Genomic DNA, 23,119 nt, shown 5'->3' with positions numbered 1-23,119 from the left:
TCGTACGATCCAGATTGTAATTCTCTAAATGAGAAAGACAATAGTCAATACCCCCAGTCTGAGCCAGTTTTGTTTTCTGCATGCAGTGTTACTGGAATGCCGTCCCCGTCTCAGTAGAACCCGATTTAAGAGGTTGTCATGAAAGGTGTCTTCAAGCAGGAGTTCAGTTTTGGCATAGCAGGTTTTAAATTTGTCTAATCCCTTAAAAACAAGGACATGAAGCTTCCTGTTTAATCTCCTTCCCTAGAGGGGCTGTCATGGCCTGCATCAGGCAGTCTCATTGGGATACCATGTCATTGTGAGGCCTGCCACAATGTTTTGCACATACAGAAAGTTACATGAGCATATTTTTTTTCTTGTCTCAGCTTGAGCAGAATAAATGGTCCCAGAGGACGAGGCTTGCCCACTTAAAAGAAACGAGACAAAAGAAGTCAGTGGTACGTTATCATTTTCATACACACACTTATGCTAATAGACGGCCTCGCTCCCTAATGGTTGTCGCATTCCGGGGCCGGTTGTGTAGTTTTCCTCAAAAGGCTCCCTCTGAGGTCTGCGTTCGTAAGCGGATGATGCGGAGAGACAAGATGTTGACAGCCAACACGGCCGTCACGGGTCAGGAGCATTCCATGGCAACGCAACACGTCGTCTGATGTCCCACGAAGTGATGTTTGCCGTCCTGAGGGGAGTCTGGGTCTGGTCCGCGTCTGATCCTACGTGTGACAGTGCGCGTGTCTGCGTCGCACAGCGCATTGGCTATGTATCCTGTATTTTTCTGTGCCTCGGTTGTTTATGTGTGTACACGCATGTGTGCACATGACGGACGGAGAGCAGACGAAACATGTCGGACGGAGGGGGGAGGAAGGGCCAGGGTCAGCTAATTCCATATGTCTGGTGTCGCCGTTGGCTGCCGCGGCAACAGTTAGTGGCGCATCCCCACCTCTCTTATTCCCAAAATGGCCTCGGCTGGAGCTGGGTGAAAGCAGCCCGGCGTCACCCCAACAGCAGCGAACCGGCCGCGCATAAACAGGCCAGCGTTGGCGGCGCTTCCGTGTAACACGATAATGGTGCAATTTCACACACAATTTTCTTTTATTCTTTAAGAATAGTACTTTCTGATGGATCAAAGAAGGCGATTATTTTCAGATCCACAATTTACAACAACATAGCGGCTGAGTCAGTGTTCAGCGTCAGACTGCTTCAGTTTCTGTGCTGAATCCTATTTTTGTCAGACAGCTGAAGCTGGTTCACACACTGACCTCACTTCTACTGTCAACATCTCACAATGTTTGAGTGATGCTCCGGTCGGGCAGCCAAACCACAGAGTAGCAAACGTTTTGGTAACACTTTATTTGAAGGCGTGTGCATAAGACTGACGTGGCATTACACCTGTCATGTCATGCCATGACAGGTGTAATGCCTGTCATGGCGTGAAACATGAAGGAGTCATGAACATGAAGGAGTCTTTTGGTAAATAATGACACTTTTAATTCAAAGTTGCGATCATATTTTACCATTGATTTTCAACGTTGTGCTTTGACATTGTGCTCCGCAACTACGTCTGGGTAGCACTTTGAGACTTTTGTTTATGAAAATACATGACAAATTAAAATTATTATTATTATTATTATTGTAAGTTGACACTTTCAATTGACATTTAATCCAAATTTTAATGCAGCTTTGCATTAAAATGGCATTATTTAATGAATAATGCAAAGTTGACACTTTTAATGCAACTTTTAATGCAACTTTGCATTAAAGTAAATATTCATGAAGACTCCTTCATGTTCATGGCAGATGTTATGTCATATTTATGACAGTGTTATACCAGTCTTATTCACACCCCTTCAAATAAAGCGTTGCCAATGTTTTTCACTCATTAAATGAATAAAAACTGAGAACTCACATTGCTGAATTCTGTAAATACTTTAGCAAATAGCTCGCCTTTGGTTCTGATCTGATTCGATGAATTGGTGAGAATAACCTTGTGAATGTAAACTATCTCTGTCAGGGAGCCCTCTGCCCATTTCTGTTCTTTTGTGGTCGATATTTGTTCAAATTATTCAACCCAAAATTTCCACAAATCAAAACAAATGCTGACAACAATGTGCAGAAGGCCTTCAAATACATTATTTTATTGCAGTAGCATTAATGCGCAGAAAATTGTGGACAAATCCAAACTTTAATTTGAGTATATATTTATACAGCGAATACAAAAAAATGATCCTATGTTAAAAATATACTTTTTTTCTATAAAGTAATATCAGTGGCACAATTATTGATTCCCCTGCTGTCAGTACTTTTCTCCTCTCCTCAACTTTTTCAAGTTTGAAAATACAGACAAATCTCTGACAATCCATCTTCACATGGATAATTTAGATCATTCAGATCTAAATTATCCATGTACATCCTTCTAGATTCTAGTTTATTCTAGATCTTGATCATTTCTTTCCAGTCTTCATTTCAATTTATTAAAGCTCTAAATTTAAGTTAGCTTTCTTTACATTTACATTTGATGTAATGTGATCAATAGCACATGACGTAATGGTTTTTGTCAGCCATTACAATAAAAACTTACACATCGCACAATTGACAGGCATTTTGTCATAACTGTATTTTACTCTTCTTTTTTTTAAAAAAAGGGCAAAGTTTAACCAAATTTCCTCTTTGGCTCAGACATCACTCTTTATTCCTATACTTTCAGACATGACAGTAGCTGTGTTTCCATTACAAACGTGCACAAAACTTTGTCCTTATTCTGCTAATGTTGGAAAAGAAGCTTATTGGGTTGTTTCCGTTAAATAAGAAGCGCAATTAAAATCACTTATGGAAAAGTTTGTTCACTAAAAATAATGGCATGAATGGATGTAAACAGGATTCAGCCATGGTGCAAGTGCTCATGATCTACCAGCCAATCAGAGGAGACGCTGCCGTCTTACATTGGAGCAATAAGCCTCAGGAGCGATACGTATGCAGCGTTTTGGGGAAATTGTAGTCTGCGATTTCACAGAAAAGTGACAGATTCAACACATTGGAATGATGCGCCTACAAATAAGCGCGTTGCTACTGTATACAAACGGTTGTGAAAAATGCAACAACAAAAAAAAGCGTTTACACTGCAGTTTTGCGAAATACACACATTTCAATACTAGTGAAAAACCTCATCTTTCCGCTTTTTGTTCCCCTCCAAAAAAATAGCTTTTTTAAAAGTTGCCGTATTTCCATTGAGCCAATTTATTTTCGTAATTCCAATTTGCGCCATTTTATTTTATTTTACTGATTAAATAGAGGTGTTAACGTTAGACAAGTAAAGCTAGCTTATCTGTACACTGAATGTTGAATCATTTGCGAGATGAGTGACATCCCCAATGTTCCGCCAGCTGCTTTTACCAGCATTTCCTGCCGTGTTTTAGCGCTAATTCTGCCGGAGTCGCCGTTCTTCGTTGAAGGACACGACGAACCGCACAGTCTGTCTCTCTTTTCGTCACAAAATGTGCCTTTACTCGAGATCTTCAGAGCTCCTCTCTGCCGAACACGGCGCTCAGACTCTCAGAGGAGAGGTCAGCGTTAGCGAGTGAGGGGCCGCCAGCAGCAATAATCCCCCTCTTACAAGAAGCCGGCTGCCCTTTCAAAAGCTGCTCCAGAAACTAGCAGAAAGGCAGAGCTCCAAGGGAGAAAATGTTTCACAGTGGTCAAGTGCGATGTGCAGTTCTCCATTTATTTGTTGCTATTGAGTCACATGTATAGGTACATATAGAGTGTGTTGCTACATGCAGCTGCCAAGGAGACAAGCCTGCTCTTTAGAGCCACTTAGCATGAGATGTCCAAGTTTTCTGAACGTCTTGTGAATGGCTTTATTGTTGTGTTGCTGCATTTCACTAACTGATAGAGGATTAAAGAAATAAAATAAAGCTAAACCGCTTATAAGAAACCTCTACTTTATATAAACAGATAAGTATTCGTATGGATAGATGAACCCATCGTTTTGTCTGCACATAAACGACTCGCGGAAAGCCATCTTAAATTATATCTTTAGGCACTTTGTCGCAGCCTGTCACGGAAACACATAATTTGTTCCAATCTTTTTCGCTAAACCCATGAAAATGTCAAACATAATGCAGCCCGACTGGCATAAAATTGTATTTTTACACTAACAAGGTGATTCCTTTAAGAGCGATTAGCTGGCAGCTTGGCGTAGCTTGACATAGTGTGCAGGGTTTCATTAAACAAAGAAAAAAAGTTAGAAAAAGGGAAATGGGCAAAGAGACTGGAAGAGAAAAGAACGCAGCAGAAAAACCTGAAAAACAAAAAATGTTTAACGTTTTTTTTTCTTTTCAATATTGCCGTCAAACTACTACTGGACACTTTGTTGATGACACCTTACTAATATCAGGGTGAATCCCTTACTTTCCCTAAGTGACTGACTTTATTTTATGTGTCAGATTAAAGAAACAAAGCAAAAAAATCAAAAATTTACTCAATTAAGAGTAAAAACGTGTTCAATAAAAAGTCCTACAATTTCCTACAAAAGTTCTACAATTGGTTTTATGTAATATTCTAATTTCATTAACTGCTGGCAGAGACAGAAAATAGAAGTAAAGAAATAAAGGTGTTAAAATGTCAGTCTTTATCTAATTATCTTATATAATGTCTTCTCGTAGAGTTACTGAAATAAAGGGACTTTTTAATTATATTCTGATTTATGAAATGGGTTTATGTATTTACTTGCCCTCCACCTGGAACAGCATGGTGAACAGACACAAACTAAGAGTAGCAGAATGAAGCTTGTTTTGTAAATCAGTGGAATAATTCAAGATGGTAGCCAGAAATTGTACACAAGTAAAAGTAGATTTACTTCAAAACAGTTTAATTCAATTGTGAGCAAAAAGTAAAACTGCTAGAAGTAAGTTTCTCCCAAAATGTTGCTCACCTGAATATAACTCCTCACTACCTACATCTGTCAATAAGATGTCTTAGGGGCACCAAGACACCATCACACCTCCATCAGCCTGAGCTGTTGATAAAAACACAATGGATCCCTACTTTTATACTGCTAAGGACAAATTGTTTTGGACAGATTTGGACTGTTCCACATTGTAGCTGACATTAAAGTTGATCAGACTCTGCAACATTTTTCCACTCTGTTGTTGTTCAATTTTGATGAGCCTGTGCAGGCTGTGGCCTTCGTTTCCTGTGTTTTCTCTCGTGGTAGGATCAGATGTGTTCTGCCGCTTTAAGGTTCAACATGCTGTATGTTAAGAGATGGTACACACCGGTTGTACCCATTGATTGTTTGAGCGAATGTTGTATTTCTATCATATCGAACCAGTCTGCCTGTTCTTCTATGTCGAGGCATTTTGGTTCACATAACAGAGGCTTACTGTGTATTATTCTCTCTTCATTGTTTTGTACCGTTCTCTGTAAACCTGGGAGAGATGGCTATGCATGAAGCAGTATAAAAAAAAGCTCAGACCAGCTAATCTGGCACCAACAGCCATCTCATATTTAAAGACAAGAACTTTCTTCACCACTCTGTTGATGTTGCTTGAACATCAGCAAGGGGTCTTCAGCTTGTCTAGATGCCTAAATGCATGGAGTTGCTGCCATATGATGAAGACTACTTTTTTAGGGTAGCTATTGAGTATGTATGTTTCTAGAAATTCCTCTCTTTACAAAGCATCCTTCACTTGTGAGTTTTTCCCAAACCAAACACTGGCTGCCTTGCACATTTGTTATGTCTTCCTCATTTCTTACAAGTGTAAGATCACAGCAAAAATGTTATGGTGTCACTGAAAACCAGCTTTGTGTAAACGGGACGATGGTCTTTTGAATCTCAGCATGGTGTCCACCTTCACCCCAACGATGAGGAGCACACCAAACTAAACCCTAATCATGCCTCTGTGTAGTTTTAGTAATTTTAAACCATGGTAAATGTGGTTGCTTTTGATTTTATACTTCACGAAAAATTACAAAACTCAAAACCAAAGACTTTTCTAGGGTACATCTAGAAGTCATCATCGTCCTCATAGACAGAACAAGGTGGCACAGGACAAGATGGAATAACTAGCAAATTGCCATTCCCCCTCAATGGAATGGCAATTTTGGAAGGGCTCTTTCAAAATGAAAGTTGGATGTTTCAGACAGGAAACTAGAAAGACGAGATTGGTGGATTCACAGAGGAGCAGAAAGTCTTTGTAGCGGCGAGGTCAGCCCCAGTTCTTCCAGCTGAGCCGCTAAGATGTTCTTACATCTCAGATAAATGGTGTAAGAAAAAGGGGTCAACACAGCGCTCTTCTCTGCTCCTCACTTCATCCTTCCTCTCTTTATCATTACTCATATGCCTCCACTGTCTGCTCGGCATCCATCTTTGTCTTTGCGAGCTCCATCGCGGCGGAGACGGAGAGCCGAACCGAGCGGCGTGTGAGCAAACAGGGAAGATAAAGACACTTTGAGGAGGAGATTGAAGCAGCCAAGAAGATCAGCCTCCCCTCTGCCTGTTGGCAAAAGCAACATGAGAGCACTCTGAAAGTAGTCGAAAGAGTAGCTGAAAGCAAAGTAAGAGCACACGGATTAGGATAGGAGAGGGGGGCGCGCTTATGCGCAAGATGCCGCAGTCAGACAAATGACTGGAGGCGGGAGGGACTTTAGCTGAATGTGGACTAGATTTCGCTTCAGCAGTTTGGGCCTCCCAACAAGACACAGGGAAGGCAGTCTTCCGTAGCTTTAATGGTTCACTGGGCAGAACATGATGGATCATGTAGAGGGGTGAATCTCCTGTCAGGGCTGGCAGGAAGCCCCTCTTCACTGTGAGGATTCTACAGATGAGCAGCCATTTGTGTTTTTTTTGTTTTTTAAGCTGACTGAATTTTTTTGGACACGATGCTCTGTTGCGGTAGCCTCCGGCAGTGCATCACTGAACGTGTGTCTGGTTGTAGCGGATGTAAATTAGGACTTGTGATGAGACCTAATTATCGTGAGATTGGGTTAAAGTCTCAAAGAAGTTTTTACTCCAATATCTTCATGACAGCTACTGTATGGGTTGAGTGACAACGCTTGAGCTCCAGGGATATGGCGACGCGAGCTGAGGAACGGCTGACGCTTGATGTGATTTTCTAGTTTAGGGTTTTCATTACGTTTTGCACATACAGAAAAAAAACAGTACAACCAAAAAGAGTGAGCGAGAGGGAACTGAAGGCAGCCAGCTTAGTCGCTCATCACTGGTGACATTCTGTTGGTTCTTATTGGGCCTCTGGTGCTCTGCGACTCCATCTGATTGGATCCTGCACAGTTGGAAGGTATCTCAAATTATTGGCCTGTGGCTATGGGATGATGGGGAGAGAGAGAGAAGGAGAGAGCAGAGAAATAGTCAAGAAAGTAATGAAGAGGAGAGAGGGAGTTAAGTAGTGCAGATCGGCAGAGGAAAAAGATTGCTCTGGGTAATTAGAGAAGTGACAACTTTGATTTCTACACGTTTTTTTTCTTTTTCTTTTTTTTTTAAAGGCGGGTGGATGGGGAGGAGAGGAGGGGGATCCTTCGGCTGACTCTGGGAGCAGCTCTTGCATTAAATCAATCTGTGGCTGAGATAAAAGGTGGTGGAGGGAAGAAATGAAAACGAGCTGTTGGACCGATAAGTGCTGCATAGACGAGAGATGACGAACTGTTAAAGCGATGACAGCCATGTGATTAAAACACAGGCAGACATGAGTGCAGGGGGGACGTGTTTGATGTAAATAAATGAGTGGGTTAGGAGGGTCTTTTCCCTCATTTCACAAACTCCAAACTCAGCTTGGGAAACGTGGAGAAACGTTAAAATTCTGATAAATTCTTTGTGTAATTATTTGAATGAAGTAGCTGGCAGACTCAGACTAACATTACAGGGGGAGGTTTCAGTCGAAGACTGGCAGAGCGGCGTGGCCGCGGGCCAACCGTCTCCAGTGTAATCTCCATTCTCGTGAATAGATTTCCAGTGTGGGTGTCCTGTACAAGGGCATCCGGCCGCCTGCAGAGCGACATGATGTCCAGCTGGCCTCTCAGAGCATCACACGGTCAAATGCCACCACACAAATGTGCACATGTGCAATGACATGGAAGGCAAAAGATTTGGTTATCATCGCACTTGAAGGCAAGTCGTCCCAGACGCTCATCGAAGCAGATAGTTTACATTCCCCGTGTGCCGATGCATCTGTTACCCCCCGCCCCCATCCCTAGGTGCCAGTCAGGCGGCGTGTACCTGCCCCTCCCTGTGGCACGGCAGATGTGACACCTTCCCTGAACTGGTCCCATCATAGCCGTTATCTGGACAAACCGTCTGGCAGCAGACATGAGGTGCCAAAGGAAACACAGACAGGGTTTTGGATGGATAGTCCAAACCACAGGGGGGGTTGGGGCTTCAAGCAAGCTGCCTGAGTATGACTCATGGGGAGTTATGGCCCATGCCTTCATTTAAGAGCAGCAATATGCCTATAACCCAATAACCCTTGTCTCCATTTTTAATGAGGTTCTGTGTGATAAACCAGCTAGCTAAAACAAATAGTTATGCTAACCTGAAAGCACTAATGGTAAACTATGACTCTACTAATGCTAAAGCGCTACAGCAACATGGTACTTAGCAGAAGCTAATGCTAAAGTCCTAACTTCAATTCAAATTGTTTCTGCTCTTAAAAACTATAACCTTTGAGCACCAAATAAATTTTGTCATTACATTTTATTGTATTTATAGCTTGTTCTCTACTGTCTGTGTTCTATTTGTTCTTTTGTTTCTTGTTTGAAACAGTTTTTGGGAGAAAAAAAGAGAGTACATGTCATACTGCATGAACAGTCTAATCATAAACATTATAGATATTTTTTCCACTAATAATAAAGCACTACACCGTCACAATATTTAGTAGAAGCTAATGCTAAAGTGCTAACTTCAATTCAGACCTTATCTGCCCTTGAAAGACTACAATCCTCCAGCACCAATTTAATTTTGACATTATAATTTACATGTTCTAAAATGCCCTTAGATATTTAATTTATGTTTGTCTCTTGTTTTTGTATGTTTCTCGTTTGAAATAAAGTTATTCACCCACTTCAAAATAAGAGCATGAAAATAAACGTCTAACTACTTGAATTCTGAAGGGTCGAAAATTTCAACACAAACTTTATTCAACTGAAAGCGTCGAAAACAACCAAGTCAATTGGCACTTTAGAATTTATCGGCAGAAATTAATTTGAGAGAAGCTACGTGTGCTAAACTTTCTCAAAGTTAGCCAAAGCGCTGAGACGCTAAGCAAAAACTTAGCTAAGCTATTAGCATTGAGCAGATAAGCAAAAGTGTGCCAACCACTCTGATAGACCAAACAAGTAGCTCATTACAAAGACAAATCTGAAAAGTGTGGCATGAGTTGGCCTGATAATACCAATATTTTTCCTGCATTTAGTTGTTTTTTTTTATTGATAAAAGAAAACTACTTTATGGTGTTATCCTGCATCGGGTCCTCAAAACGTGATGAAATTTAAAGTTTTAACAGGAACAATGTCTATAGAAGTCACTGTGGCAGCATGCTACTGTACTGGTACACACATCAATTAATGGGCACTTAAAGCTAAAACAATTACATTCCTGACCATTTCTGATCTACTAGCTTATTTTCCCCTTCCTTGTAAATTAGGAGAAACAAAAAAACAAGTGTGAGATTTAATAGTCTAGATTCATATCAAGCAACAGTAAGAGTCCTGGGAACGGAGGCCCAGCTGTTTAATCAGCCAACCACCCACCGTCTGCTCCACTCTGATGCAGAGCGACCTTCAGCCGGTTTGCTCAGACCGACAGATTTCTCCGCAGATCCAAATGGATGAAAACACACGGAGGAATTTAGATCACCTGTGGACCGAAAGACCCGACCAGCAGGAGGAAATTGTTGCCGCTCTCGTCACATGTTGTGATTTTCAGTCGCATCCAGGTTTCCATCCCTACAATGCTTTCTCTTTTCCAGGCTTCTTTCAGTGTTTGGAGTTTGTAGATGTAATCCCTGTCATGGCAGTCTCTGCTTCTTGATCCAGATGTTGCTGCATGCTGCTGTTTGGCAGAAAGAAAAAACCCCGCATACAGTTCACTCAGTACAGTTATTACTTTGTCTGCTGCACTCTTCGTCAGTAACAGATAGCAAGCAAGCACCACGCCACAGTGTACCACATTTAATCTCCCAGTAACAAACCTTGCAGGGAAAGAAAGAATACGTGGTTACAAATCAGAGATTAAGTGTGAGTGAGTGAGTGAGTGAGTGAGTGAGTGAGTGAGTGAGTGAGTGAGTGAGTGAGTGAGTGAGTGAGTGAGTGAGTGAGTGAGTGAGTGAGTGAGTGAGTGAGTGAGTGAGTGAGTGAGTGAGTGAGCGAGCGAGATTGTTGGGGGGGGGAGGACAAAAACAGAAATGAGAAATTGCTAAAAACAGGCCCAGTGGAAAGAGGAAGGAAGAAGACAGGAAATAATGGAGATGAAGCAAAGTGGAAGATGAGAAAGTTGGAGAGAATGGGGCGTGCAAGTTACTAGCCAGAGAGAGACGGAAATGGATTTTGGCAGGAGGGTGAAAGAAAGGACAGAATGAAGCGTGGATGAAGGATTGTTTCAGAACAAGGTAGGGACAAGCCGGAAAAGAAGGAAAAGAGCCGGCAAGAAGGGTGGAATAAGCGAGTAAGACGTGGGGGAACGGATTAGGGAAAGAATGCCTGAATCGCACAAAAAAAAAAAAATGTCCTCGAGAAGAAAAGATGAGTAAAAAAATACATTTCTGAGTGTAGAGTCTCAGCCCTGCCACTAGAGGGGGATGAAACAGATTGTGCATACAGCAGGTTTGGTTGCTGGAGGTTACAGTGTGAATCGGAGGAAAGGAAGGGTTTTAGGAGGAAGAACATCCACCCACATAGGAATCGTCTGCCGGTTTTCCTTTTTTGCTTTATCTCCGCAACCTCGGCAACCCTGCCACACCCCACCCTGGCCTTCTGCCCAACACACTTCTTCTCTCTCTCTATCTAATTTAGTGATTGCAGCAGAGTGGCCGTGTCATTACTTACGCAGCCTTGTGTTAGGGCTGTAATTGCCTCGCTGCCTTTCCAGAAAAGCACAGCAGAAGCGCGCTTAATCTTAAGTGCAACGTCAAAGCATACATGTAATTGCTGCTCTGTGGTTTTTTTCTAGTAATTTAGAACAAACGACGGTTTTGGAAAGAACACCGTTTGTTCTCGCAGGTAGAGTCAAAACAAAAATGTGCAGCTGATTTAAAAGAGAGGAGAGCTGAAGGGTGAAGGGTGAACTGAGGAAACACCGATTAGGTTCTCTTCGAACCTTAGATTTAGATTTTTTTTAAAGTTTGATCTTTGTTATGATGAGTCATTTTCTGTTCATTTGCTCTGACCCTAACTCATCCTTCTATCCTCCCCTCATTTCAGCCTTTCCTCCCATCCTCTGCTTTTCTTCTTCCATCAACTTGTCATTATGCTCTCTGATGTAGCCCTCCTGCTCACCCACAAACAGGCGAGAGAATTTACACACAACAAGGCCTTTTACATGTGCAAACACATCTTTTTTCTTTCTATTTTTTTGTTTTTGTTTTGCTTATCTGAGGCGGTTTTGCGCACGCAGGCAGGCGTGGGTAGGGAGACCCCTGGGGAGAGGAAGTAGGTACTGCAGAACCGAGAGGTGGTCTATTTTAGATCTCTGCTGCAGCAGCACGGGGCAGTGGCGCCGCTAAATCAAAGTACACTCCAGATAGGATGCAGGATGAGTCCCCCACACTCTCTCTCTCTCTGCAGATAATTTCAGCAGCACCACTCCAGTCTTCTGCTTTCTCAGATTTCCTATTAAAACAGGCAGTAAGTTAGGTGTACGTGTTGTTTTTTGTGAGTTGTCCTATTTTCAAAAAGCGCTGTCTAAACATAGCCCTACTGGGTTTTTATTTAGCCTGTAATCTTCTAAGACTGCCTTTTGACATGGACAATAACTCCTAATTAATCCATCACATCAGACATCATCAAGCCCCCCCACACACATACACACACCACAGCCTGGTCACCATCAGCTCCCCTCATCCCCCCCCCCTAATTTCAGCGCCGTCTCTGTTGACGGTGCTGGAGATGCAACGCAGCGTGACCCAGAGGTTGATTGAAGTGAAGTGAGGGATAATAAGTTGCCTCAGCAGTGATGAAACTTCTTTGACACGCTGATGAAGTGCTGCTAATTGCCAAGTGCCAATGAGAAGTTCTCCATGAACGCATGAGGAGGTTTGTGGGTATGTGGGGAGGAGAGAGGGGTAAAGCACCGAGAACTACTGGTGCTCTGACAGATCTACTTAATCCGTTTTGCTTTAGGTGAAAAACGGAACGGTGATTCAAGGGGTCTGAACGCCGCAGCACCGTCAGATTTCGAGGTGCCGTTTGGCTAAACGACAACTCTTTATCCGCAATGGGAACTTCAAGGCGCTTTCCTTAAGAACAACCACGAAATGTGTTTTGTTTTTTGTTTTTCTTTTAATGTGTGATTATGTCATGCTCCTTTTGAAACAATATTTTACTGCTGACACTGAAATGTCTTGTACTGCTTTATCCTTCCTTATTGTACTTGTGTTGACTGCTGGTTTTGCTGGCTTTAACATATCTTGTCACCGCTAATGATTTTTCTAATGTGCTAAGAGCTATGATAAGTTCTTAAAAAAAAATTACATCTAAATCACTTTTAAATCTGTTTAACATGGCATCAGATTAAAACAAACAACTAATTTAAACTCAAGGTAACTAGAATGTTGTTAACCTGTCTAACCGAACAAACCAGCCCAAAACAACATCAAGTTCTTCCTGTCCTAACTAAAGCTGATTTAAAGTTCATAACCTGCTAAACCTTTTGCAATGTTGCCCTTCTAACTTCTAACTTTCTTAACTTCCAGATTTGCCTGTAACCGTTTTGTTTCTAATTTGTCTTCTCCAAATTTCTTAAAGGGAACTTTGATAATGAGCGCCTGGCTCTTGCTAGACAAAGAATCCCATACCGACTTGGTCGGGTAGTTGATGAGTGGCTACTCGAAAAAGGTAATAAAATCCCTTTAACTCCACTAATGATCTAACCGCCTAACCTACCGTTAACCACAGCTCTGGAGGAGGTGCAGTGCCATGCAGCAGGGGCAAATGTGATTGGCTCCTGAACTAAACTATAGGCTCCCGTCATTGTAGAACTACCAAGTGTAGCAACGACCAGATTTTATGGTGTTGAGAAGCTCAACTGGAATTGAAGCATGTTCCACCAGATTTAGTTTCACCTTCGTTGGCTTTTAAAGAGAGATATCTCTATAGTTTCTAACAAGGCCACGTTTCAGGGGTCTTTATCCAAGGCACCCTAAGTTGGGGCTGCATCTCTTCAGAGCTTTAATCTCCAAATAACCCAACATAACCCTTAATAATCTGACCACATGTAAACCGCTTCCGTCCTGTGTCTTCTGTTTGCTGAATGTTGGCTGGATGTAAAAACAAAAAGTTTGATTTGCACTGGATTTTTCCGAGTACAGGACCCCTCCACCCCCCCACCCCCCCTCACCTCCTAACCCTCACCCCCACCCCACACCCCTTCCACCCCTACCACAACCCCCCTCCAATGAAAGTCACTAAAAGTTAAAGGGACCGTTTTTGTATGAAGTCTGCACTCAGTGCGCCAATCGGGCGCCTTCTTTGCCCCTGCCCGTGTTGTACCTGACAGCGCCCTGAGTTCTTAATGCGGTCCCATTAAACTCATCATTCTTTAACCCTTTGAGTACCGAATGTCCCAACCTTCCTGTCTTTGTCTCGTGCCGTGTGTTTGTGCTGCTGAAGGTGGTTGATTCTTCAAAACAAGAATAAGCCAGTAAATTACAAAACAACAAAAACAACCTACAGAGGTAAATAAATATATATGCACTGCTTCTTTTTTTTGCATTGGAGATGCATTGAGATGATCACAACCTAAGCGTAAAGACAGTTAGCTTCAGGGGGTTCTCTTTGAAACGCTATCCGAAAACACAGTAGGATGAATTTAGAAGATAAAACTCTGTCTCAGAGAGAAAGATGAGGTTTTTTTTTTATTTTTGTTTTTTTTGCAAGAAACAAACAGGATAAATGAACTGCCTACATGTTTATTTGATGAAAACAAAACAATCCTTGTATTCATATTCAGCGCCCATAAACTGACTTCTTTTCTCTCCTGTGGCGCCGCAGCGAATGCACAATTGCTGGGAATAGTTAGAACAGAAATTAGAAAGGATTGGGGAGATTAAAGTTGAATGAAAAAGTGAATCAATAAAAAATGATTTAGCAACTTTATGAAATTATCTGTGTGCCACGAAAGTGTGAAGAGAAGAGCTTAAGAGTGAATCTATTATTCTCTTTCTTCTCCACTTTGAAATCTGTCAATAGATGAAAGTAATATGACTTATTAGTTGTAAACATTCCCATCGGCTCATGAGTTTAAATTTTGATAAAGTGAATATTAAAGAAGATTTGATATGTTAATTGCCATTCTAAATGGATTCAATACAGCGGTGTCCTACACACGCCATGCGATGAAGACAAAGAGTTGCTTTCGAACAAGTCTAGCCATCGTTGAAGGGAATTAGTGGACATTTTTGAGCTCAAAGGGTTAAAGTTATTTGATTTTTTTCTTCCTTTTGTTTCTTTATCCACTTAGAACTTCAAGCTACAAAACCTCAAAGCAGAATCTAACCACCAACAGCAAATCAAACTCCACCCACACTAACCACTGAGGACTCCTCTCAGGATGTTCCGTCTTTACAGACTCTAAGAAAATTGGCAAACTTTTCCAGCCTTATTGAGCTGGTAGCAAATTCATGGAGTCCTCAGTTCTAACCTTGTTATAAATGTATTTTTAACTGAACCTGGATGTTGGTATTTGGAAGAACTTGGACAGGTCGTTGCAATCAACGAAAACTAAACAGATGCTAACCCTGTTCTAACTCCTGCTAAAAAGAAAACAAATCTCTAAGTGAAGACGTCTTCAAATTGTCCTCTCCTGTTTGTTCAAGCGAAACTCAGAGGGTTAAAACGTAACGCAACGGTTGAACCTCAAATTGACCTCATCTGCTCTGGATAATTACAATAGTGTGTTTAAGAAAAAAAATTAAAATGAAGGTCCCTTTAACATTTATTGTTTTCACCACTAAGTAAAGGGACATGTTTGCTGTGGATTCCAGTTGTTGAATGGGTTGACTGGTTTTATTTGAATGAGACTTGTCTTTGTTGTTAAAAGCCTGGATCATTTAGACAGTGGTAGATGGTCCAGGCTGTGAATGACTGATCTTTAATGTTGCAGAGTTTTGAATGCGAGTGTGACAAACAATCAGCCCTGTGGGTCTCCTCCACAGCAATCTGCAGTGTTTTACAGATTACAGCCAGAAATCTACATGGATTTGCTCTCTTACACTTGAATGGGGCTACATTTCATTCATAACACAGTTAAAAGATTTAACTTGTCTTATTCTATTATTGCCTGTTTAGCTAGCTTCCTCTCTGTTTTATTATGACTACTTGAAATTTTGCCTCGTAGTTTAATCAATCAAATTTTATTTGCATAGCACATTTCAGCAGCAAGGCATTTCAAAGTGCTTTACATCATTACAAACACAGAAACACAAAGCAACATAGAATCAATCATTAAGTCAAGTTCCATCAATAAATTTGTAATTGATTACGTTTCAAATACAATTCTAAACAGGTGAGTTTTTAGTCGAGATTTAAAAGAGGTCAGTGTTTCAGCTGTTTTACAGTTTTCTGGAAGTTTGTTCCAAATTTGTGGTGCATAGATGCTGAAAGCTGCTTCTCCTCGTTTGGTTCTGGTTCTGGGGATGCAGAGCAGAACCAGAACCGGAAGACCTGAGAGGTTCTGGAAGGTTGATACAACAACAGTTTAAGTCACTGTGCACAGAAAATGTTGGTCTTCTCTTTTATAAACGTAATGCTTTGTTTTAGTGGTGGAACTCTAAAGTACAAATCATAAACAGTTCCGCTAACGCTAAAGCACTAGATTAACATGGTATTTGGCGGAAGCGGAATTGAACGTCAATTCAAATTTGAGCACCAATTCAATTTTGACACTATAACTTAAATATTCTACTATGCCCAATATATATATATTGTTTTCTACTGTCCATCTTTTATTTGTTCCTGTTTGTCTCTTGTTTGAAATTAAGTTCCTGGGGGTGAAACAGAGAAAACATAGAGGAGAGGAAATAGAACTGCCACGTAAACAGTTTCACCCACTTCAAAATAAGAGCGTGAATACAAACCTTTTTCTACTTGTGCAAATCTTGACAGTCGATAACTAAAACTTCAACACAGATCTTGAACCGTATTCAACTGAAAGCTTAGAAAACAGGCAAGTAATTTAATGCTACAGAATTTATCTGGAAAAATTAATCTAGGGGAAGTTAAGTACGCTAAACGGAATATTAGCACCGTCATTAGCGCATTAGCAGATGTGTAGTCACCGCTGTTTGTTTTGAACATCATATGATTTATTGACTGCTGTTTCAGCTACACATTATCACGTCTTTCCCATGCGTAAAGCTGTGTGATGTTTTGGGGGGAGTTGTGCGGCTGATCGTGGACAATAACAGTGTCACAGCAAAGATGATTTGATTAGACTTAACATTTACAAACTGTCTTCAGCATCTTATTGGAGTAATTACTACAGTTAGTAGTACAGTTAATTAGTACAATTAGTACGCTCTTACAGCTACAGTAAGAGTGTCTGAAGTGCCGAAGTTTATTTGAGTCCCAGATTTGTACTGATTGCCAGACCTTTTAAACAGGAGACAGACGGTACATTTCTCTTAAATGTAACAGCACCTTGTTTGTCTTCTATTAACCCTTTTGTTTTTCCTTTAATCTTCATTTCATAGTAAATAGGACAACAAAAATTCAGCAAGTTTTACTCAAAAAGCCAAACTAGAAATTTGTTTAAGATAAATAAAAAAAAAAAGTTTCTTTTGTTAAAATATGATTTGTTTATTGTTTTATCACATAAGGGGAAAAAGATCACAAAAAATAAGTTTCATATTTTCAATTAGCAAAGCAAGCTAATGTTTGTGGCCTACAAGTTCTTTCTGCGTTATCATTTTGAAAAGCAAGTCAAGACGTTTGGACACCACTGTCCGAGAAAATAAAAAGTCTTTCCCTTAACGTAGGGATTTTCCGACATTTCCAAATCTTTTTCTTAGCTTAAAAATAATGACAAGTGTCCAACTATATTGCGATATGTTCAGAACATCTGCATTAAGCCTCGCTCTCGCAGGCTGAATAAACTGCAGACATGCCTTGACATCTAGAAAACACAATTTTCTTTGACACTTTTACTTCTTTGGTTCCTCTGACTTAATTGCTGTAAGCCTCACTGACACTGAATACAGCTAGCTAGCTTTGAGTCATCTTTTTATGTTGGCCATTTACACACCAAAGAGTCCAGTTGCTGTGGCCTGCAATCTTAGGAATACTGTGTTTGTTAATGGTAAAAAAAGAAAAAGTGGATGTTTGAGATTCCGACAAACCTCGGAATCTCAATATTCCGAGTGACTGCAGCACAGTTTGTGACTGTGCTGCATTGACCAGCATGCAGCACAGTCACACACACATACACTGAGTTTTAGTAGCCAATATAGTCGTACTTTCAGTGCTCTTTGGGAGTAAACATCTCTGTTAAAGGTTAAAAGATACTTAAAGGATTGTCACAGCAGCAAACCAGAGGTTTGCATATTGCAGGTTTTGCAATCAGTAGTCTATACAAGAAAATAATCTGTGATTTAACACTGTGGTGGTTCATTAATTGTTTAAAATCTATTCAATGGATCATGTCTTGTTGTGAAGACATGATCCATTGTTAAAGGAGGTGTAGCATTCCACTCCTGTGTCGACAGCAGCAAAGTAAAAGGGCTAATCGCTCACTTTTTGCCCTGACAAATCAGTATTTTGGTCACACCGTGATTTAATGGAAGTCATTGGAGCCCGCAGTCCTAGAGGAGAGCTGTGCTGTCTCCCTAGATCTCATTCTGAAGCCCTTATCCAATCTCCCATACTGTGTGTGAGGCAGATCAGAGAGAGCATCTCCTGCCCACTCCGTGCCCACTGACTAAATTCAAAACGGCAGCAATTACAGGAAAGCAATGGAGGGGAAAAAATCCCAAGTCCCAAAAGTTTTTAACAGCTCTATCTGAAACAAAACTTACTGAGATGCAACCCCTTTACCCGGCGATGGAGCCGTCATTAGCAGTTTTCTCTACATCCATCCCCCTTCCTCGTCCCGATCTTTCAGGTAATTCCTTTTTCTTGCTTTGACTTTGAAGGACATCCTTTGTCCAAAAGCACAGCAAGCGGTCTCTTATGTCAAAGTTCCTACTTTTTTATGAGCTAATCTCTAAATAGAACTACAGACAAACAAGAGAAGGAACCTTTTTGATACCTTGGTACCATTTTTTTGCAGAACATTGAACCTGCCTAAAGAGGATTAACTGCACATCATGTTGTTGTGAAGATGTGATCCCTGTACGGCTCACCAATCAGTTTCTGTGATGAACTAGAGACTGAGGGAGAAGCTGGGTCTCCGTGGCCTCTGAAATCAGGCTGAAGAATCAGGTTTAATGTTTGGAATTTAATGGCCGTGTATTAGCTTCCCCCATCCCTTAATCAAAAGCAATCAAGTCCTCCCCCCTGGTGCAGGGCCAGAGCCCAAATCAAATCTCCAGGCCAGGCATCCGTCCAGATCGGCTATTCATGATCATCCCCACTTCATTTCAGAGATTCTGACCCATCTGGTCACAGCCGAGCCGATCCGATTGAGGCCTTCTTTTCTTTTTGACGAACCCCGGTGATGTGCTCTGGCTCCCACCGAGTTATTATCTTGTCTTCTCATTTGATCCATCGGCACTATTATTGCGCCATTCGAGAGAAATTGGGGGGAAACTAAATGAATTCGTACATGCTTGCTCATGAGTGGAGAAGTGGCAGCAAGTAAGCGTGAAAGAAAGAAGGGGATCTTGTGTTATTTCACGGTCTCCTGCCGTGAAATGCCACCCTGCTCCCCGCACCTCCCCAAAAAAAGCACAGTCACAGTTAGGAGAGAAGCTTGTCCCCAGCTAACCACTGTACTATCTCTTTCTGCGTCTCCCTCTACAGTATTCCATGTTTCAGATCAACATACGGATAAGGAACAGAGTCTGATTAAATCCAGTTTACTCCCCCAAGAGTCCTGCAGATATTCCCGCAGAATATCTCAGAGTGATTGTTGCCTTTAAGGACCGCTGGGCATCAGACTGTCTCCTAAAGCATTCACCGCACAATGTTGTTGCTCTGTGCCTCACATCTTTACTGTCAAGCGCAATTAATTCTTAGTATTCAACACGAACCAGCCCCGCTACAGAGCAACTGAAAAAAAAGAGAGAAAACTTAATTCCCAAAGAGAGCCTTGTGCTGCACAGATAACTTGAAAACACTTCATATTCGACTTTTTCCACGTCCCACCCTCACCCCCCCATTGTGCTCGGCTCTTCTTTGACTCACACCGCCCTTATTGTCTTAGGGAAGCTCTTTGTGTTGATTCTGCTACGAGAAGAAGAAGAAAAAAAAGAGAATTCGGCAGGCACATGAAGGATTTTTGAGCAAAAAATCCATATAGACCCCACGTACAAACAGTTCAATTTTCTGCTCGGCACGTCACAAACAAGTGGGTTGTTGACAGAGGTGAATTCTGGGCCATCCCTCCCACCCTGCAACTCGGCAAAGAGAAAAACATTTCAGGTTGAAGTGCCTTCCCAACCACTTCATGGTCCTTTTCTCTGTGAGATAACAGGAGCTGAAGGTGGATGAGAGAGAGGTAATGACAATGGTGAGAGATGCCACTCTCCTCAGCTGCAGTCCCTTTCACCTTCCCTCATGCGCACTTAGATCATCTGTTACCTCACCCTTTACATCCCCCTTAACCCCCCCTCGCCTTCCCCTACCTCCATTTAGTAATCGCCTCCCCCAGGTTAGCAGCAGCAGGCGCTTCCCTTTTCTCCTCTGCTCCTACAGTAGATTCTGCGGGGTTGTTGCAGACATGAAGCCATTATTTTGTAGCCTCCGACAGGCAATCTGTGCATTAGCAACCCAAGCGTGGCCCAATCCGGGCCCACTCTCTGGCTTGGCTTGGCTTAGCTGGTAATTACCGACCGGAGCTCATCTGAGACAAGCCATTTCTGTCTGTTAAGAAAGAAAACGGCCAAAGAGGATGGCACATCAATGCAAATCTGTTGCTAGAAATGTGATTTTACTCATGCTACTGCAGCAACGTTTTGTTTCTGGGGAGGTAACCCAGCGAGAATCGAGCTCCATGCTGTCTGCAAACTCTGCACCTTGTAGTCTTTAATGTGCATTAGGATGTAGAGTGACCAGATGTCCCCTCCGTCTTGTCTCTTTATCCCCAGCCCACCCTTTTAATGATTTTCAAAAGGCCAAACTGCATGATGGTGGTAAAGGCGCACTCATTAGCAGCTATGTTCTCAACCAAGCTGTACTCCCACGGGGTTCAGCAAACATGGAACCTTTCAGCGACTTCTGTGCATTTAGATTCCACCCAACCTGATGTAAAAAAAAAAGGAAAATCACAGCAGGGCAGGAATGTACCAACCGTGGCAACTGCAAAACACAGCACAGACTAGCAAAACTGGGGGTTCAAATGAACTTAAGGTCTGGCTGTGAGGAATTCAACAACAGAGATTGCGTTATTGTAAGGTACGCCCCCAATTAAAACAGTGGTAGTAGGCACAAAGGTGCAAGGACATTTCTTCAACTTTCCTCCACGTCATGCCGCGCACTCTGGCAGCCATCCAGAATTTGCAGGAACTGGAGTCTTTTACATCGCTGTGTAGGAATTTCTGCCCAGTCTTCTTTACAGAATTCTTTTACTTCAGTCAGAAGCATAGACAGCCTGTCTAAGTTCATCTCAGACATTCTTGCCCTTCTGCCTGCAGTTATGACCCATGGATGCCTTTTTGCCCAGTCTCGTTCTTTCTCCTTGGTTCAATTTATGAGCTCTAGGGCAAGCTGAACTAGAGTAAGTACGCCCTTTAGCTAATGCTTTTTGGCCAAGTGCTAGGGGAAGCACTGGACAGGTCACCAGTCCATCACCAGGTTTCAGAATGGACAAACAATCATACACACGCACACACTCATACCTAAATATACCGAGACCTAACATGCATAAGCCCTTTGTCCCCAACATTTTCACATAGGAGGAAATCTTATTTGAGAAATCGTGAAATCGTCTGTAAGGGCAAGAGTTCATAAAATCGCATCACCACAATACGGACATAAGTTCATACTGTCTGACAAAAAAACTTGAAATCGTTGGACATGTTGACCGACCTGCTTCTCCTCCAACTTTGCAAAATCTTGAAAAATACAAACTGAAAACTGTCCGTTGACCATTTGCACAGAGGTTTTATTCGGTGCTACATCAATGATTGTAGCTGATTGGCTGCCTGCCTCAACGCATTCTTTCAAACGTTTTGATTGGTCCAGGCACCAGAAGCAATAATGACGCTATTTGGCTAGTTCATACTCGGGCTAAGCTAAGTTCTTAATGTTTGTGATGTTTTTCCAGTGTTTCATTACAATTCCCATAAATTACATGACGATTATTCATTTAGCTTTATAGTAATACTTGCAATAAAGACACAAGTGTCACCTCAAACCACTTTAATTAGATGTATCAGATTGCAGCTCAAACTGCGTAGTTACTGTAAAACTTTACTCAGAAGAAACTCTGAAATCAGAAGTACAGTACTCCAATTTCCTACAGTTTTTCCCAAAGTCCTGTTCATCGAAGCCCTCACCATCGTCATCATCAGAATCGTTGTTGTCGTCACTGTTGTCTTCAGAAGCTGTACCAATAACAGCAGCAGCTGTCATTTCCTGGACAAAACCTCTTATCTCACGTGTTTAAAATACAGTACAATAAAATACAGTACAATACAATACAAATGTCAGAAGTCACAATGCAAATCTGCAACACATCAGCACATTGACAGTAAGTCAAACGCTGATGTCACTTAAAATAATATCCTTCATTGAAGTAAAACATCTGATTCATAATCTGCACAATATTTACTGAAATAATTGTTTTTCACACAAGCCTTGCTTTAAAGCGCATTGAACAGAGAGGGCCATCGCTGTATCGATACCTCTTATACGTATTAGGTGTATTTGTTTCCTTAAATGGAGACGCCTCCTACGGTCAAATAGTAGGGCTCCCACAATGCAGACAGCAGGAGTCTTTGGCCCCACAATAAGGTAATGGAAAGAATGTTATTATCACAAAGTTAACCGTGCCATTAGTTGGTGGATTTAAAAATAAGGTTTGAAAGGTAGAGGCCACTTAGTTCTTCAGTGTCTTCCTTCCTGTTTCATACATTTACCATGTCTCCAACTGTGCCGTTTCTTCTTATCAAACCCATCAGCCCTCCCTCTGGCAGTTTGTCTTGATGACATTCTATCCTCTATACCCTCATTCATTGTCTGTCACTCCCCCTTCCTCAATCGTATATCTCATGCCCCCCCTTCTCTCCACACCGCTCAGCCCTCTTCTCCCCGTGTCGTCTTTCCGTCTCCAGCGCCGAGCTTGGTAACCGTGGAGCTGTTCGCCAGCAGACGACAAAAGGAAATTACATTTAATAGTCATTTAATAGGGGTGATTTAATTTAAACCTTTGATATTATAATGTAAGTCCTCTTTTCAGAGGAGAATCGGGAGGGAAAATGGCAGGCTTGTGTGAGATGTACAGTGGGGGGGAGTTCTTGTCTTCCTTCAAATTGATTACCTGCCTAGCATGGAGTAGGGGCACTGCATGCCGCATTCCACTGTGCATTAAAAATGTAAAAATACCCCCTCTCCTCCAGCTGTACAATCTGCTGTGACATGCAGGGGTCATTACTGCAATGACTCAGCGAGGAAATCAAAGTCGGAATGCTGTTCGTTTCTCCATGGCGCTTCCCAGCCACTAAGTTCGCCCTCATCCCAAGCTGCTCCACCCATCAGTGGTGATTGCAGATGATAGCGCCTCGAGCAATACCTGTCTCTTTTG

General features: G+C 41.8%; 1 protein-coding gene across 9 annotated transcripts in view; it reads left to right on the top strand.

Moving 5' to 3' along the window:
- The window catches only part of LOC102219889 (neurexin-2), an 813,998-nt gene that overhangs the window by 751,468 nt on the left and 39,411 nt on the right, over positions 1-23,119 (top strand). For 7 of the 9 annotated variants that reach the window (XM_023346052.1, XM_023346050.1, XM_023346051.1 and 4 more), the window contains one exon: positions 12,967-13,056. The exons of the other annotated variants lie outside the window; for them this stretch is intronic. In XM_023346052.1, coding sequence (XP_023201820.1) covers positions 12,967-13,056 — 90 coding nt within the window. The remainder of the gene's footprint in view (positions 1-12,966; positions 13,057-23,119) is intronic. 9 annotated transcript variants of the gene reach the window in all.

Source organism: Xiphophorus maculatus, chromosome 14, assembly GCF_002775205.1.
Source record: "Xiphophorus maculatus strain JP 163 A chromosome 14, X_maculatus-5.0-male, whole genome shotgun sequence".
NCBI classification, from domain to species: Eukaryota; Metazoa; Chordata; class Actinopteri; order Cyprinodontiformes; family Poeciliidae; genus Xiphophorus; species Xiphophorus maculatus.
The sequence above is the reverse complement of the archived record's forward strand: the minus strand, read 5'-3'. Positions and strand labels throughout refer to the sequence as shown.